The 16,639-nt window shown below is 42.6% G+C and overlaps 2 protein-coding genes and 1 long non-coding RNA gene across 4 annotated transcripts; 1 reads left to right on the plus strand and 2 right to left on the minus strand.

Moving 5' to 3' along the window:
• Positions 1 to 1,093: 1,093 nt before the first annotated feature.
• On the plus strand, positions 1,094 to 4,056 carry LOC129582773 (uncharacterized). The gene is made up of 8 exons (XM_055474419.1): positions 1,094 to 1,346; positions 1,531 to 1,842; positions 1,935 to 2,010; positions 2,066 to 2,440; positions 2,506 to 2,768; positions 2,912 to 3,250; positions 3,529 to 3,653; positions 3,775 to 4,056. The coding sequence occupies exons 1-7, from the start codon at positions 1,295 to 1,297 to the stop codon at positions 3,555 to 3,557; spliced, it is 1,446 nt and encodes a 481-aa protein (XP_055330394.1). The 5' UTR covers positions 1,094 to 1,294; the 3' UTR covers positions 3,558 to 3,653; positions 3,775 to 4,056.
• An 871-nt stretch (positions 4,057 to 4,927) lies between these two features.
• On the minus strand, positions 4,928 to 8,648 carry LOC129582869 (uncharacterized). Its single transcript, XM_055474526.1, has 11 exons — positions 8,588 to 8,648; positions 8,279 to 8,523; positions 7,388 to 8,022; positions 7,189 to 7,272; positions 7,051 to 7,091; positions 6,649 to 6,789; positions 6,452 to 6,544; positions 6,175 to 6,391; positions 5,832 to 6,088; positions 5,517 to 5,673; positions 4,928 to 5,465 (listed from the first exon to the last, which is right to left on the minus strand). The coding sequence occupies exons 3-11, from the start codon at positions 7,487 to 7,489 to the stop codon at positions 5,175 to 5,177; spliced, it is 1,383 nt and encodes a 460-aa protein (XP_055330501.1). The 5' UTR covers positions 7,490 to 8,022; positions 8,279 to 8,523; positions 8,588 to 8,648; the 3' UTR covers positions 4,928 to 5,174.
• A 2,056-nt stretch (positions 8,649 to 10,704) lies between these two features.
• Positions 10,705 to 16,366, minus strand: LOC129583634 (uncharacterized). Of its 2 annotated transcripts, none has more exons than XR_008689808.1 (6): positions 16,226 to 16,366; positions 15,873 to 16,119; positions 13,568 to 15,692; positions 13,221 to 13,411; positions 12,297 to 13,135; positions 10,705 to 11,327 (listed from the first exon to the last, which is right to left on the minus strand). It is a non-coding gene; the product is annotated as an uncharacterized LOC129583634 (long non-coding RNA). The 2 variants fall into 2 exon arrangements; XR_008689806.1 differs by having other exon boundaries at positions 10,705 to 11,455.
• Positions 16,367 to 16,639: the final 273 nt, after the last annotated feature.

Raw genomic sequence — 16,639 nt, forward strand, 5'->3', positions numbered from 1 at the left:
CCATATAATATTCAGTACTGTGTATTTGAACTGGTATAAGCACATGTATTAGCAGAAGGTGTCCTTATTAGAATTCGTCGGGGGTACTGAAGGCAGTTAATGCGTCGTTTCAAGCAGCGAATCCGATTGGTGTCCCAGGTGTCGCACTGAATGTGACACTAATCGATCGCGTGGACGGATTCGTTAATCCCGACGGGTAAGATCAGCATCTCATTTTGAGAATTTAAATCAGCCTACCGAGTAGTTGTTCTGCGAAGTGTATACCATTTTGAGCTAAAATTGCTACATTGTTTTCGTTAAATAATGGTTCTTTTTAATTTGTTTTACAGAAAAAATGTGTCCCGCTTCGTTTTCACCACAAGTAGTTCCAGAGCAGCGTTCCAGCAGATCTGGCGAAATCCATCCGACTTACAACTAGCGAAATATCTTGAACAGTTTGCAAAAGCTTCCTTGTCTTCTTTACCTGTTTTTTTGCTGTCATAATTCATGGCTGGTGCTGCATTATAGTCCAAACACTTTTGTGGGGTACCGTGCACAATTTTATAAATACTGTCATAGACGGACAATATTTTTACATTTTACTCGTACAACTACCTTGTAACGCTATAATTATTATAGTGCTAAGATTTGCCTATCTATTCGCGCTCGCGTTGCCATTCTGCTGCAGACATGTACGCCGCGCGTGCGAACAGCGCTTCTTTCCAAGCGCCAACATCCAAACTAAAAATACTAGTAGAATCTCTTGTCGTTATACGTAACATACGGCTCGAAGAAATTTCGCGCGTATAGTACCGTACTGAGCAGAAGGTCACCTATATGTTACACTAGAGTTGCCGCATAAAGCCAAAGATCTACATAGCAGTTTTTTTTTTCCGGCTTTGATAATGGACTAGGGTTATCGTTCAGAACATACTGTTGTATCTGTAACCGAGAACCATGAATTTAAAATTAAAGCAGAAGCTCGTACGACTTGAACGACATAGATCTTAATCGCCAGCCACGATAAAATCTACAACCTGACCCGGAACAGGCATCATGTAAAAGTGGTGCCTGGGCGCAGTTGTACCGCAATTGTGAGCCGCATTCAGAAAACTAGTGAAAACCTAGTGAAAATCTTAATCTACCCTAGTGAAACTGGAAGTGATCGACTTAGCGATTCATAACAATGCTCGATAGAAAGCTATAATGACATTTGTTTAGCAGGTTCAGTTTTCCTACACGACAATCTCCATGTCCTGTTCCTGTTTAGTGCGACGATTACGCAGGCTGAATTAATAATTTTAAACATTAAAAAATGATTTTAGTTTTGACCAGTCTATGCATTTTTGTCCTGAACTCGATCACAGGTTAGTAATCGGAAGTACTAAGTAGTGCTAAATATTGCCTTGCGCGCTTTTGATTCTTGCTGTACGAGTGCAATTAGAAACAGCAAATTACTTGATTTTGTACATTTTATATCGGCATCATCATCTCATAGTAATAAAAGATGATAATATTTTGTGGCATTGAACTGTACATTGCATGACGCAGCGGCAGCAGCGACACCTTCAGTTACGTTTCGCTACACGACCGATTTATGTGGCGCTGGCGCCACAACGACCAATGCAACAAATATCCTGCTGCCGCCGAATGACCTCCAGCTGGAGGTCACACCTGGAGCAAGATTTTTCCTTCCGTCTGAAGAGGGAAAGTTTCCACCCTTTTGCCCGGAATTAGTTATGGAGAATAGTGAGACAGTACAGCGGAAAATCCTGGGCCGCCATGAAATCGTTGTTCACAGCACAGCAATGTCCCTGGAGACGATCGAGAAGGCGCTTAAAGATGCCTGGGCGGGTCCTAACGGTGGGTACTAATCGTGGCGTAATTACCATTGTTCTCGTTTTCGCATCGCAATGATATTCGACAACGCAAGCGACCTTCTTTCGTTACTTTAGGAAAGGCGCGCTACCCTGAGGTGGCAGGCGTTCGAATTGTCCGCTTTGACGATATCGGATTCACCACTACCGCTAGGTAACGTAGGTACGGTTTCACACTCGGTGTATGACCTTATATTATGATGTTTCAGTGAGCCACTGACCAAGATCTCGTATATCGTCTATTTTGAAATACCCACCTGGCAGCTCGATGTGTATAAAAACGTCTTTGATGCGCACCGTACCGCTTCAGCGGTCCCCGTAACAGCACCATCCATCGAGGCCGTCAGGGAGCAATTATCCAGTATCAGAGTGACCTTATATAGCGGCGTGATTATTCCCGAGATGTTTACCCTACTTCAGGCATCTGACTATTCGAGCACAGGAGAGCTGCAGGCTGATCTGGCCAGAAAGGTCTTGCCACCAAAAGACTCGAAACCATGTCTTACCGGTGGCTTCAATCTTCGTATCAGTCGTGCGGAAGCGGTTTACGTTCGTGTGAACACCAGTTCGCAAAATTTTCTTGTGTAAATTCTGTAAAACGTAACGCCAAAGCACTTACTTCTGATGAGTACCTTTGTTTTCCATTTAGGCTTAATTTGACCTTGGCATTTTTTTCCGTCAATATTAATGATGCACATTATCTGGGATACCTACCAGATACTAACCGGGTTCCATCAGCGTATACCCTATATTGGCACTCGTACTTAGCCTTTTACCACAGCATGGAACCGTCAGCGCTGGTGGTGCCGCTTTTCTCCACGCCGGTGTACGGTCTTAATGCTGTACCTATCAAGGTTCAGTACACGGAGTACATTCAAGATTATCTCAACAAGCGCCTTGAAAAAGCTTTGGGTAATTTAAGTGCCTTTGACTGTTTTATGACATCGTGATATTATCAGCTTAATCATAAAATAATATCTGCCCCAGTTCTCGAAAACGTCGTTAAGTAAAAAAACTCCAGTACTTGATACGCAGCTAAATGTTTGCACAAATAGGTCTAAATACGACGAATGCCTTCAAAATCACCTTGTGGTTCAATTTCACCGGTAATGGTACACAGCCGCAAATAGCCATCCGGACAGTACTGCCGCACGACCCAAAAGATGCCCAAAGCGTGCACAGAATCTACTATCTGGATCCCCGTCTACCCTATGTCAAGCGAGTGTTCGACCGTCTTTCGCAAATTCCCGTCGATATGACCCAGTGGGAACTGTACCATCGTAGTGATCCTAGCGAGATTCGTTTGACCTTTGACGCACAGACCACTCCCCCGTCACCTGCGTTCGACCATATCGTGTTGTATTTATGTCCCGGAGACAAGCTGACGCTGGCAGGTTGATTTGTTATGATCTTACAGTAGTTGACACTTCTTCGGCAGTACGAGTACTGCTAGTTGGCATCGTTTTCTAGGCCAAAGCGCATGAGCAGTAGAACTATTCATACAAAAAAATGCAAATTTTAAAATACCGTGTAATTTACGAACGGTTTTAATGCTACGGCAAGCAGCCTTCTGCTTTTGCATTTAAGCTATGTTAGGTGACCTTTACGATGCTCCGGTCGATTATTTATAAATGTTCGATATCGATAGCGACACAATGTGCGCTTGTTGCAGAATTCGTCGGGTGTACTGAAGGCAGTTAATGCGTCGTTTCAAGCAGCTAATCCAATTGGTATCCCGGGTGTCATTTTGAATGTCGCACTGGTTGATCGCGAAGACGGATTTCTCAGTACTGACGGGTAAGTACAGTCTCCCGCTTTAAACTTTAAAAAGCTTTGAAGTGCTGCACATCATGTATCACTCTTCACAATAACAGAGTACCGCTGCACTTCCTCTTTTACTATGTTGTCCGGGTTTTAGTAAAAATGTGTCCCGCTTCGTTTTCACCATAAGAAATCCCGGCGCAGCATTCCAGCATATCTGGCGGTATCCATCCGACTTACAACTGGCAAATTATCTTGGAATGTTTGCGAACGCTGCCGTATCTTCTTTGCCTGTTTTCTTGCCATCTTAACTGTTTGTGTTTACTGTTTCATGGCAGAAACGTGTAATAATAAAATAGCTGCAAAGTAATTTGATAATAAGTATTTGAATGTGATTGAGCATGTCCTAACAGACCAAGGCAGTGGTCTTTATTTACAATGCGGAAATGTTACTTATCATGAGAAAACTCCATTGCCATCGTTATTAAAACTGTTTCACTTGACAGTCAATAAAAGTATTAGTATAAAAGTATAATAAAAGTACTGTAGTCAATAAAAGCAGATAGTCAATAAAAGTATCAAGAAAGGTATTATAAAACAAATCCGTAATGTAACCTTTGTCCATGTTTGTGATGGTTTGGACGTAAGTGACGGTATAGTACAATACTTATGTACGTAGATTTGTACGGTGCGATAGACAATCGCACGTACTGTACCAGTTTTTCGCTGCAAACAGGAATTTGAGAAAAACGGCACTCACACCTTCAGAACTTTACAGATGTTAATCACCAACCGTCTGCGTAGGACTACAGTCTACAGTAGTCGCAAGCCAGATGATACTGCTTACAACATCTTGATGCCATTAAATGTGCTTTGACTATGAAAGGGCATACTATGGAAGGACTGTTTACGGTAACACTGGCAATCAAGTACACATCGAGCTGTAATGACAATTTGCGGTTATACGGTACGTCGTTGGTATTCAACTACTTAACATAAACAGCAATACATAGCAGGGCGTCATTATTCTGGTACCTGCTGTCTGCTTCGAATAACAACTTGGTGGTCTAATTCGCGTAATGTATTACGCAGAATTCAGTACTTACTGTATGGTTGCAGAATTAAGTATGGTTGTGTAGAATGAATTATGTAGAATTAGTAAGTATTATGCAGAATTACTTAAGTATTACTATGCAGAATTAAGTATGGTCCTGACTTTTTCAGATTAGCAACACATGGGTACATGAACCATTTGAATTATTCGCTAGGTAATAAGAATGCAGAGGGTAAATCAGTATTACGTACGTATGCACAGCACTCTTTATTTTGACTCGGAATTAACAGTCAACACCGAAGAAGGTAAAACCGTATACTGCCCTGGACCATCGCAGGCTTATTATTCGCAGCAAATCGAAAGCAGCCCGGGACATGTATGGGGATATATTGCACCGACTCAAAATTATTCGGCTTCTTATCCACCTGAAGATAGTTTTTCCAAGATTCAGTTTTGGCCCAAGGAGGACGCTAATCGTCTGCATTTCTATGCGAAAACACCGTCTAATCCGGCTGGAGCCACATAATCGGCGTTTGAGCGAGATACTCCGCAACGTGCACCGGGATATGGTGGATGCATACAGTATGCGGCACGAACTCCTGCGGATGATCGGCGTAATTGATTAAGTACTGCACATCGTTGAGTGAACGGATTCGCAGTTGTGCTGGTTTAAAGGCGATGATGTTCACTACCAATTTTCCTAGCTCAACGCCCGACTGTCCGTTGGTGGCTACTACGATGGGATGCGGAACCGATGCCGGAAGCGGAGCTCTAATCTGACTGGTGGTCGAGACCTACGCAATACCAGATTAGAAATCAGAATGTACAAGAAGCTGACAGCCAACCTGAGGATGGGATCCGAAGTCCTTGACCGAGCGTCCGTTGCGATGTCCCCTCGAAGGTCGCCCAAAAGAAGGCTTCCCCAATGGTACTGGCTGTAATGCGGTCGGTAGCGCATTACGAGCGCAGGCTTCTTCACCTTGCGGCTCCACTTTTCTTTTTCTGTCAGAGAGAGCATAATAAACAAACCAAAACAGAATAAAAAGAAAAGACAGAAATTTATCGCAGGACACTCATATGGTTCTGGACACACAACTCCCTCTCAATTCTAACTGGAAACATATCTATTAAAAGGATTACAAATAACAAATCAAAATTACTTGAAATCTGGTTGTTTCAGCTTATCCTGCGACGACACGGGATCAACTGTGGTTGTGCCGTCCTTATAAGCATTTCTTTTATTTGCTTTCAGAGACGCAATTTGATTAGGATCAATGAAAGGCGCACAATAATGACGCCGTTTTGGTGGTCGGAACGGTATCACTGCAGTCGTTATCACTAATCTTTCTGTGGTATTTTCTGTCCCTTTACTTTCTTCGGGTAGAGAAACCGCTGGTTCGGTTGAGGAAGTTCCACGCTATTTAACAAAATTATCAGATCCTGCCATTTAAGCCTTTCACGAAACAAGAATATCAGCATTTGGAGTAAAAACAGGTTCCATACCAAATGCATAAAGACTGAAGGAGCAGGAGGCATATGTTCCGCAGCGCGAACTCGTCGCACCTGAATTGGAGAGATCTGTGCCTTCAGTGGGATGCGATCGTTTGTATCTGGATACTGCAGGACTTCTGGCATTTCAATCTTATAACTGAGATACATGTCCTTGAAATATCCAAAATATTCCGCCACAATATCTTTATATTTATGGTGAAAGCCTTCCCTGATTAATGGAAGAAAACACGAGGTATTTGCATGTAAGGTGCAAATGAAGTCATCTCACTTATGATAATCATTCAGCACTTCAGCCAACCCAGCCAATCTCTCCTCTATTTGTTCTCTGGTAGCAGAACAATTGTTGAAAAAACTCCGGCAGCTACAACAGATCCATATAAAGCCATAGAATAAACAAATCGAAACAACTGGTGTCTGAAATTTATTTACGATTTTCCATTTTCTAAATCTTTTTCGCTGCATAACCTGTTAAAATAAGTTTGTTTCCCTTCTTCGCTTTCCATCTGGTCCCACTCTGTACACTTGGACTCCAATACCAGCTGCAAGCATCTGGCATCCGATGCATTCTCATGTTCGCTCTTCAGTTTAACAGCATCAGTTCGTTTTCTGTAAGAAAAATCCAGTCAAAAAGTGAAATAATGCTGGCACTGAACAAAGAAGAGAACGTAGTCTGTGATGATACGTATTACCATAGGCGGCTGGAACCCCTCGGCCAGGGGGCCATGGCCCCCTCCAAAAAATTTTTTTTAACATAGTGGTCTATGGGCCTGGCCCACCCCAAAGCCAATACTGTTGGCCCACCCCAAACCGGGAAGCTCCAGCCGCCCCTGCGTATTACTACGCTCCCACCCCAAGTTATCTGCTTACTTGTTAAGATTCTCCAGCCGCTTATACATTTCCTCGATTATCTAAAAAACACGAATATAATGTACGACGAAAGAGTACCAACGACGGCAACTAAGCTGAAACAACAACACTGTGACACGTATGATGTCATAACCGCACCGCGCCGCTCGAACGGGAAATAGAAGTCCAAGGGACTTTTTCATCCAGGCAAACCTTGATTTCAAAGTGTAGGAAATAGTGCTCCTGTAAATTTCAAAACTGCGTCCACTCCATGGTTCTGAACTAACGGAATAATTTTACCTACATTTTCACAAATTAAGTCACTTAAGTCGCAAGCCTGTATCTGTTTTAATAATACCACAAAGAAATTGCTGATATCGGCCAATAACGGAACAAACTCTATGCTTTCAGCAACCAACGAATCTGCTGTTTCGTTGTTTTCAACGAATTCCGCGACCATCCGTCCCAGGCATCGGAAAAGGTCCAGCCAACTTCTTTAACAGATTACTTTCTCAGTGAGCCTCAGAGTCAGAGCGTTCCGTAGGGTTCTCCCTGCAGGGTCCACACAAAGGGGCAGGAATTTCCAACAAAATCCTGAACTTGTTGCGTACGAAGATTAATTTCCAAGTTTTAAGTAAATCTTCATAGTGATTCTGTATTTCACAGCTTATGAGATTTATTCAACACTTTAGAAAGGGAATACAGAGCTGCATCCAGAACACTTTTGAACACCGAAATCAATTGAAACAACGGAAGACAAAAAGACGGAGACTGGTACCAGCGGCGTAGCCACTCTAGGGGGAAGATGGGGAGAAGAGCCCTTAAATGCCATTCGTTAGGGGCGACGTTCTCACGGCGCCATACCGCTCTACGCCTCTGAGTCAGTCACCCAGTGGCATTCAGAAATTTAAAAATTCACGTAACTGCCATATGGGTCGATTACCACTGAGAATGCCATTTCGATCGTGGTTGATGAGACTCGTTCCTGCCGAACTACGACAGACATATCAAGCTATTAAAGTACAGTGACTGATATGGCGGTTGGGATACAAAGCCTGGTTAAAATCGAGTTTTCGATACCAATAAGCATTACTTTTATTTTTTTTAATCTGCATCAGCCAGGACAAGTAGTCACATACCAATAAGCCCGCGCAAATTTATACTAATCAAGATGCTGAAATTTTAAACATTAAAAAACGACAAAAATCGTTACTGTCCTTCGCAATCTTCGGACATGCGATCAGCGTACCTAAAACAGCCGCTGCATTCCCTCTGATTACCGCCAACCTTAAACGTTGTCTCAAAAAGGCCGTTGATCGAGGCTCTCCCAAGTAACTTCACGGATCTTCAGGCCGACGAAACGGATCAACTCAGCAAAATCCGTTCCAAATGTCCCGAACGTTTCTACTGCCAGCGGATGGAAAAAATAGCCACCAGATTCCGAGCGGAAACTCTTGGGTCGGCATGGAATCGTCATACGCAGCACATCCGTATCTGTGGAGTATATCGAAAGGAAATTTGGGAGTGGTTGGACTTCTACCAGCGGTTGGTACTTAACCTGGTTAGGATTGCAATCATTTCATTAACTACCATAATCGAAAGTATGTTACATCGTTTCAGGACGCCCGTGTGAAGCTCGGATTGTTCGTTTCGATGATGTGGGCTTGATCACTCCGCTTGGGTAAGGCCGTCCGTACTTTCTGCAATCCCTATCAATGACCTTTACGCTCTTCTAGTGTGCCCTTTACGAAGATCTCGTATATCGTTTACATTGAAATACGATCAGAAATGACTTAATCCAACTTCTTCTACGCACATCGTTACGCTCACGTCACCTCGCTGGCACGACCATCGACCACTAAAGCATTCGCGGAACAATTAGCATACATCGATGTATTTCTGTATCAAGGTGTTATTTTTCCCCAAATGTTTCTCCCGGTACAGTCGGCCATGGCCAGTCAGCTCAGCGCCAGATCTAGAGAACTGCAATACGCTGTGAATAGCACTTTGACTCCGGCTTTGTTACCATACCAGTCGTGCTGCGCGGACCAACTCAACCTTCATTGATAATGCGCAACCATTTTACACTGGTCTGGACAAAAACGGGTCGCAGTTACGCAGGTAACAAGTAGTGTCAGCACCTTGTTTCGTGTAATATTATATGCCGGTTTTATTATCTTTAGGACGGTCATTACTATGGCATATTTTTCCGTGAAAATGAATAGTGCCGTTATGCTGGGGAATATCCAAGACCCTAGCTCCCAGATATCCCATGTATATTCCATGGAGATCCTATCTCGAAGGGGCCCTCTTTCATCCCGTTGCCAGTTCCATGTTTAAGCAAACGCAGACTGTATTAATACCAACGTTGTACTCCAAGCCGGTGTATAGTAGTGTCCCCATCAATGTACAATACACACGGTGTATTGAGGAATATCTCAGCACTCGCCTGGCGATATATTTGTATTTAAGTAAGATTTGTAATAAAATTTTAGTTGTCATCAGTTAAATGAATTCTACCAGTAGAATCAATCACAACATGTGTACGTCCATGCTACGAATTCGGTGGCCATACTAGCAGGCACGCGAATACGCCATAAATAAATATGGATTTCAGGTTCAGATGCCGAGTACGCCTTCAAGATCCACTTATGGTTCAAGTTCACTATAAAAAGTACACAGCCGCAGCTGGTCATCCGCACAACGTTGCCATACAACCAACAAGGTCACTTTGCCGATGATATGTCCTATTTCCTGGATCCCCGTCTTACCTACGTAAAATGGGTATTTGAACGACTCTCATCAATTTCCATTGATATATGACAAAGTGGGAGCTGTTCCACGGCGGGGATCCAAAGGCAATGAGTCGGGTGTTCGACGAACAGAGTATCCGTCCGTCAGACACCGACGACAACATCTTCGAGAATATTACACTGTACTTATGCCCGCTTGAAAGTCAGGCACTGGTATGCCCCGATTTGTTACTATTATTCGATATCAGTAATTCGGTACGAGGTCGTTTTGGCGCAGTATTTGTGCCTGTTGTAGGATTCGCTGGACGTACTGCAAGCTGTTAATACAGCTTTCCACGCAGCAAATCCAGTTAGTATCGAGGGTGTCGCTCTGAATGTGACGCTAGTCGATCGCGTGGACGGATTCGTTAATCTCGACAGGTAAGAACTGCTTCCCGCTTAAAATTTTAATCAGCAAAAACTGTACTGTACAACGTGTATCGCGCAAGCGGCATTTACTACAATTTTTATCGTTACGTTATATTTTTATCATTGTATTTTTACTTGGACCTTATTTACAGCAAAATGTGTCCCGGTTCGTTTTCCTCATTGCAAACCCCGGCGCAGCGTTTCAGCATATCTGGCGTTATCCATCCGAGCTGCAGTTCGAGAACGACTTGGACAGTTTTGCACAAGCTAAGGTGTCTTCTGTGCCGGTTTTTCTACCATAAAGGACGCAACATGGCTCGATCATAGACGTTTAAGCGCTTGGCTAATATTTTATCGTAATTGCGAAACTTTTCCGGTTTGCTTTCCTGTTTAGCGTTGTGTCTGGCTAAATGCTATCAGTTAAGCGTAAAGCCGATTTTAAATGCAGACTTTATTCTTATTACAGACAAATTAGAGCATGATCGTATCGATAAAACACAGTATATATTGGTTTAAAATATGGGTTAGAAAGGCAGCAGTAAGCGTCAGTACGAAGTTACAAACACCACTATCCAGGCAAAATAGTAAGATAATCGTACAAAGTTTATCATGCTTCGGTTTTCTTTGCATATGCATTACACGTTAACTCAACGCGGACCGAACTTATACGTGAAATAACATCAAAACTTTGACAAGAAGTAACATAATTATATCGGTGACTACGGTAACCCGGTTTCAACCAACACGCGGATTCCTGTTGCGAAATGTATCATGAGGATGCAGCAGCTGCTGAGCGCGGTAATGCCCGTAACTGTGACGATTTCCCCGGCTATCTTCGGCGTACAGCGGCTCCGGATCCCATATGTTCGGATCCAGCGTCCCGATCAAACTACGTCCCAAAGCCGACAATCCTGATTGCTTTTTGTTGGATGACCTCGTAGTAGCGGCCGGCTTACTAGGCGGTTTGCTGGTCGTGGTCAGCTCAGTTGCATATTGTACTATACGTTGCGGTGATTTTAGCGGTGCGCCGAATGACAACGTATTATCCGGTACCGTGTTTGGCATCTTGGAGATAAGGTCATGATTAAACGGACTGAAGTAGCGGTGGGCGAATACCGATGCGTCGACACGAAGAATCTGAGCAATGAGGAAATTCAGAGTTAAAGACAAAACAGCGCTTCCGTTTGTCATTGCCAAGCGGTTATAGAAGATTCCTTAAAAATGCGGATTGGAAAACAGAAACTGACCGCATTAGTGAACTGCATCTGAAAAGCGCATTTATTAATTCAGCTCGCACAGCAGACACAAAGTGCCATGTATTTGTACTATAATCATCCGAAAGGCGCTGTTTAGCCCTTATTTGCGTTACGGACCGTTTGGCAGTTGCTGACGCAGCAGGGTTATTAGCTAAATTGTCATAAATAAACTGTTTGTCCACGGGGAAACATCGTTTAAGAAGGACGTTCATTTCCGGCACCCCACACCCACATGCCGCATCAACAAAAATATTGATGGTACTAATATGTCGTAATAGACGCCTGCTATTCGCTTTTCTCGGTGTTCAAATATGCAAAATAATTACATGTTAGTGCACCCCCATGCAGCTACTGACACCATTAAAGTAAATGCTTATATCCGAAAGGCGTCAATAACAGCCATTGATACCCGTATTAGTGTATAATGGTAGTTTTCCACATACCGGTAATGGTTATATTCGGTTCGGCGAAGAACCCGGGCGCGCGTAGTTTAATTCCGGAAGCGAAATTATAACTCGTTGCTTGTACTGCACGGATAATAAGCAATTATGCGAATACATATCAAATACATTTAACCGGAACAGTGGATCTTTTTTAGGTGCATGCCCGGAGTCTCGGGACTAGTACTCGTAGTCATGGGGGTGTTTAGTAATCTGAAGGTGTATGTTACATAGGAAAAAGTGCTATTTTGGGCTAATCGTAAAAATTATACCTCTTAAAGTACCCAATATAAAAGCGAAAATGTATCCGCCTTTTTAAGTTTAGAAGATTCCTTCCTACGCACTTAATTCATACATTACTTGGGAATTGTGAGATGTACCTTCTTGTACGTCGGTATTTTGATACTTACCACTCTAGCATCTACAGGTACATGGCCAATGTCGCATACCGCGGTATATGTTATACTTCCAAACAAACGTAAAACGTTTGAACTTGCAACTTATTTCTTCACTGACAACGACTCTGTATCAGCCGGCATAGAAATACGTACTGTAACCGCCATAAAGTGTTGCGGATTTGTGAAATAATAAAATCTGAGTGCCATACACATTTTTAGGTGCTCGTATAATAATTCTTGGACAACAATATAATACTCGAGTGCGGTCAACTCGAGACAACAATACAATACTATCTCTAGACAACCGTAAGATCTGATATTTCTATAGCACTGTACATAATACTGATTAATGTCGATACTGTTAAAGAAGAACGCAGATAACTTAATTTCAGCGAACGCCCGCCATACATTTCCCTTCTGTTTGTACGAATGTATTATTTGGTCTGTCAGCAGTCTAATAGGTCATGGCCAGGCTAAACATGCGTATCCAGTAGTCGCTGCTCTGGATGCACTGTGTCCATGGCACTCTGGTACGTCGGCAGCTGCGTGACTGGATCGACCACTTCCCAATAGTCCGGTGGCAGAGAAACGGCGTCTTCTTGTTCACTTTGCACACCCGCCATCGGCGTGCTGATGTCTCCTTGTGCCGGATATGAAATATTCGCCTCACGCTCTCTTTTATGCTTCTTTGTACAATCCCGCATAGAAAAGATCACCGCACATGTCATTAGGAAAAATATCACGAGGCATGTTGTTCCCAGAAGAAGACACGCCATCTCCGTGAAACATTGCCACTGCCGGTACACCGCTACCACGGTGGAATGGACAATTAAGGCAATGGACGCACAAATCTATAAGAAATCAACACAGATGTCACATCAGTATTTAAAGAAAGTATCGCAAAAAAGAAATTATTTTGTGACAAAATGTGCTTACCTCCAGAGCGAAACACGCTAGACAGATGCGATACCAGGTGAGAACGATCATTTTTCGACAGTGTCGTGGATCGATAGCGCACTCCACGAGGTGACAGCCAGCGCCGATACAGCAGGCTGCGCACATGCTGATGATCCCCGATAGCACACATAATAAACACGTTGTTGTTATCGTGGGCAAGATCTCCGTATCTGTAAGATACAAAGCAATAAATTGGACCGAAATCAACGTATAAAAAAGAGTACTTCAGGTACAGAAAAGAGAACGAACAGAAAACAAGCATTAGTTCTGTAATAGACTTTTGTATAACTTGCTACAGTTTCTGCAATTAACGTTATCAAACGTACCAGGAAACTGTACATGGAAAGCGGCCAGTGTACATATTCCGAACACCGCTAGCGCACATCCGAAATACAACAGAAAAGGCTGCGGATGTTTTTGGCGTTGATATGTATAAGGAAAACTAGAAAACTTTGAACTACGGGCACGAACAGTCTGGTCGACAGCATTCAGCCGCTGCATGGTTCCAACTTCCAAGAATCCAAATAAAAGAAAATTTTTTCTCAACCAGTTCCAGACTATTCGCGATTTATATACGTAAACAAGGATACGTTTTCGACTGCCAAGTAGAAAAATATTTTAAAAACACTGAATCAGTAGTAAATGATTTGTAGACTTATTAAACTAAATAAGGGCGAAAAGTAAAAGACTAGTGTATCGTGTATGATTTAACATGTAAAGTAAAAAGCTGTGCATTCTCTCCTTGCCCAGATGATAAACGTCTTGGCGTTTCCTTCGTGTCTTCCCGCACAGGCATGTCGAGGCGGCATGCTTCTGTGTGTGGGAATGGCTGCATGAGCCAGCCTATTCACGAAAAATGCTTGACATGCGAAGATCGGTATCGATCAATGCACCGCCCAGCCAACCAACGTCTCTCTCCGAGACTCTGTTGTATGTGTATGAACTATGTACAGATACAATATGTACACTATACGAGTATATTCGTAAAATAATGTACAGCAGTAATACGGTAATGGAAATTCTCTTCCTTTCTTTAATTAAACTTGAGAGAGCAACAACACATTAAGTAATAATAATAATAACTTCATAAAGTTTGTTAAATTTTAACTTAAAAGATTTCAGCTGGAACGGTTTTGACTCAATGCTTCGCTGGAGTAACCATGCATTGTGGCCAACATTTCCATAAATAAAAATTATACTAATTCGTAAAGCACAAGTGCCGTATGTGTATACGGTATCGGCAGCTATCAAAGCATATGTTTGTCGAGTGGGCAGCTTTGTAAAAATAAAATTTAATATGTTAAGCAATAATAAATCCTTAACACTCGCCCTCGTCCATGTGCCTGAGAGGCACATTTAATCATTCAGAAATTCATGGAACGTTACACTGGCAGTCGACTTCTTTCTACCTAACCTGAATTCCTCAGAAAATTTGTTTTATTTTCACTTACTGAAACATTTAGTAAAAATAAATGCACTGAAAACTTTAAAACTACGAATTCCAGTCGCTTCCGGTTGGCGAACAAATGGCAGCCTCCCAGTGTGGCAGCGTGATTTGGCTCTGCTGCGAATTTTTCTGCAAAGTCCTCACTTCTTTTCAGATTTAGTTTACCGATTCAAAAGCAACTCTTTCTAATTGCGTGCTTACTGAAAAGAAAAAAACAACGTTTAGAAAACATTTTGCATGAATATCAGACCGTTCTACGCCAGATTGGGACGAAACCATGAGCTACGCCTGCGCGGCACACAAGAAAACTCCGTGAAATTAAACCACAGACGAGTGCGAGTGTTAAGCAAAATTTAATACAGTACATGAGGTATTATATCTGTACATTTGTGCATGGCAATGTTAATATTTGCTAATATATATGCTTGAAAAATTTCATCAGTATTCTACAATAGACAGCTGAAGATTGTTTTCACGGAAGGATCTGCAGTTGCCCTGGCTTCCGCGGCGGACGCTGACGTTGATAGTCCGGTTTCGAAACATATACAGAATTTCAGCGTTCCAGTATGGTTGACATAGGCACCGTCGTTTGACATCAGAGGGGCAAGCAGTTTAAAAAAGTTCTCACGAAAATTTCTGGTGGTGATAAGATAGGTGAAAAATGTAAATGAATAACCGGCGTACATGGCAATATCGACAAAAGGTCCGGCAACAAGTTCAACCGTGTAGTCATTAGGTGAAATGCCTAAGTAAAACAGGCATAACTCAACGACCATGGGGAATCTGGTGACAAGGTACAATGCCGAACTACTAAGCAGGATAACGGTAATGCCCGTATCGGAGTGGCCAGGGCGGGAGTTGTTTCGCTTTAATCTGTCCTGGGACGACTGTGTCTGTTGCAGGTGCATTTGGCTGATGGTTGAGCGGTGCTGACGACTGAGAAACACGATCAGACAAACGCTGGGAATGAAGATAAGCATAAAGGTCACTAGTTGTACGATGACCTATCAAAAAAATATAGTATAAATTAAAGACCACTTTCTTGCAAAGAAATGCAGTTCTGTAGTTGGAAAACTACGTACGGCGAAGCGACGGTCACTTAAAGATAAAAGAAGCTCAAAATCAAATTTCAGTCGTATTTTTCCACAGTTGGGGCACGCACAATGCGGTACAAACGTTCTTACCGTAGCCGCACTGTCCATCTTTGACCATCGATTAAACCAATCTGGCGCGCTTGTAGGGTGCCTGAGATCGTCTATAAGATCGGCATAGTACAAGTAGGAAGCGACAAATGAGAATACCCCATTCGGTAACGCTACGAGAAATAGCATCGCTATTATGATCCAGGCCGTGGAAACCCGTTGCAGCAGTCTGAATCAGAATGGGCTAATAATTACCAATAGTCTTTCCCAGCTAAACGCCACTAGCATCCTACAGTAGATAACATAATAATTATCATAACTTTAGAAAACAGGATTGTCAAAGGTTACTGAATCAGCTCTGGTTAATTTTGTTTGATCAATGCTATGTGACTTACCAGTCAGACCAGCGCATACAGATTTGCTGAAACCATATTGTACACCCTTCCAGAAAACCCAAACTTGTGCTCATATCCGATTTCTGTACAAACTCTAGGCGGTACGATGCTCCTATATTGTCCACGCACAATGGCAATCCTAACCATCTGCAAATAATTTAAGTCGATAGACTGGTTTTGCTTCATTCCTAGAGAAGTTACTGTAACTACATTTGGTTCCATTTGGTGCTTGGATGAGGTTTTTTAGGGCACACGCAACATAAAAAGTTTTGTAGCATTTGTGCTTTTGGCGCTGCTGTTGAAAATTTATCTGTTAAAAAAATACGATTTTTGAGCTTTCTAATGAACCTGTACACTTCAAAAACGGACCGAACCAAGGCGCAGAAAAAATTTCGAAGCTGCCATAAAGATTGG

Source organism: Paramacrobiotus metropolitanus, unplaced genomic scaffold (genome assembly GCF_019649055.1).
Source record: "Paramacrobiotus metropolitanus isolate TYO unplaced genomic scaffold, Prichtersi_v1.0 Parri_scaffold0000001, whole genome shotgun sequence".
In the NCBI taxonomy this organism is placed as follows: Eukaryota; Metazoa; Tardigrada; class Eutardigrada; order Parachela; family Macrobiotidae; genus Paramacrobiotus; species Paramacrobiotus metropolitanus.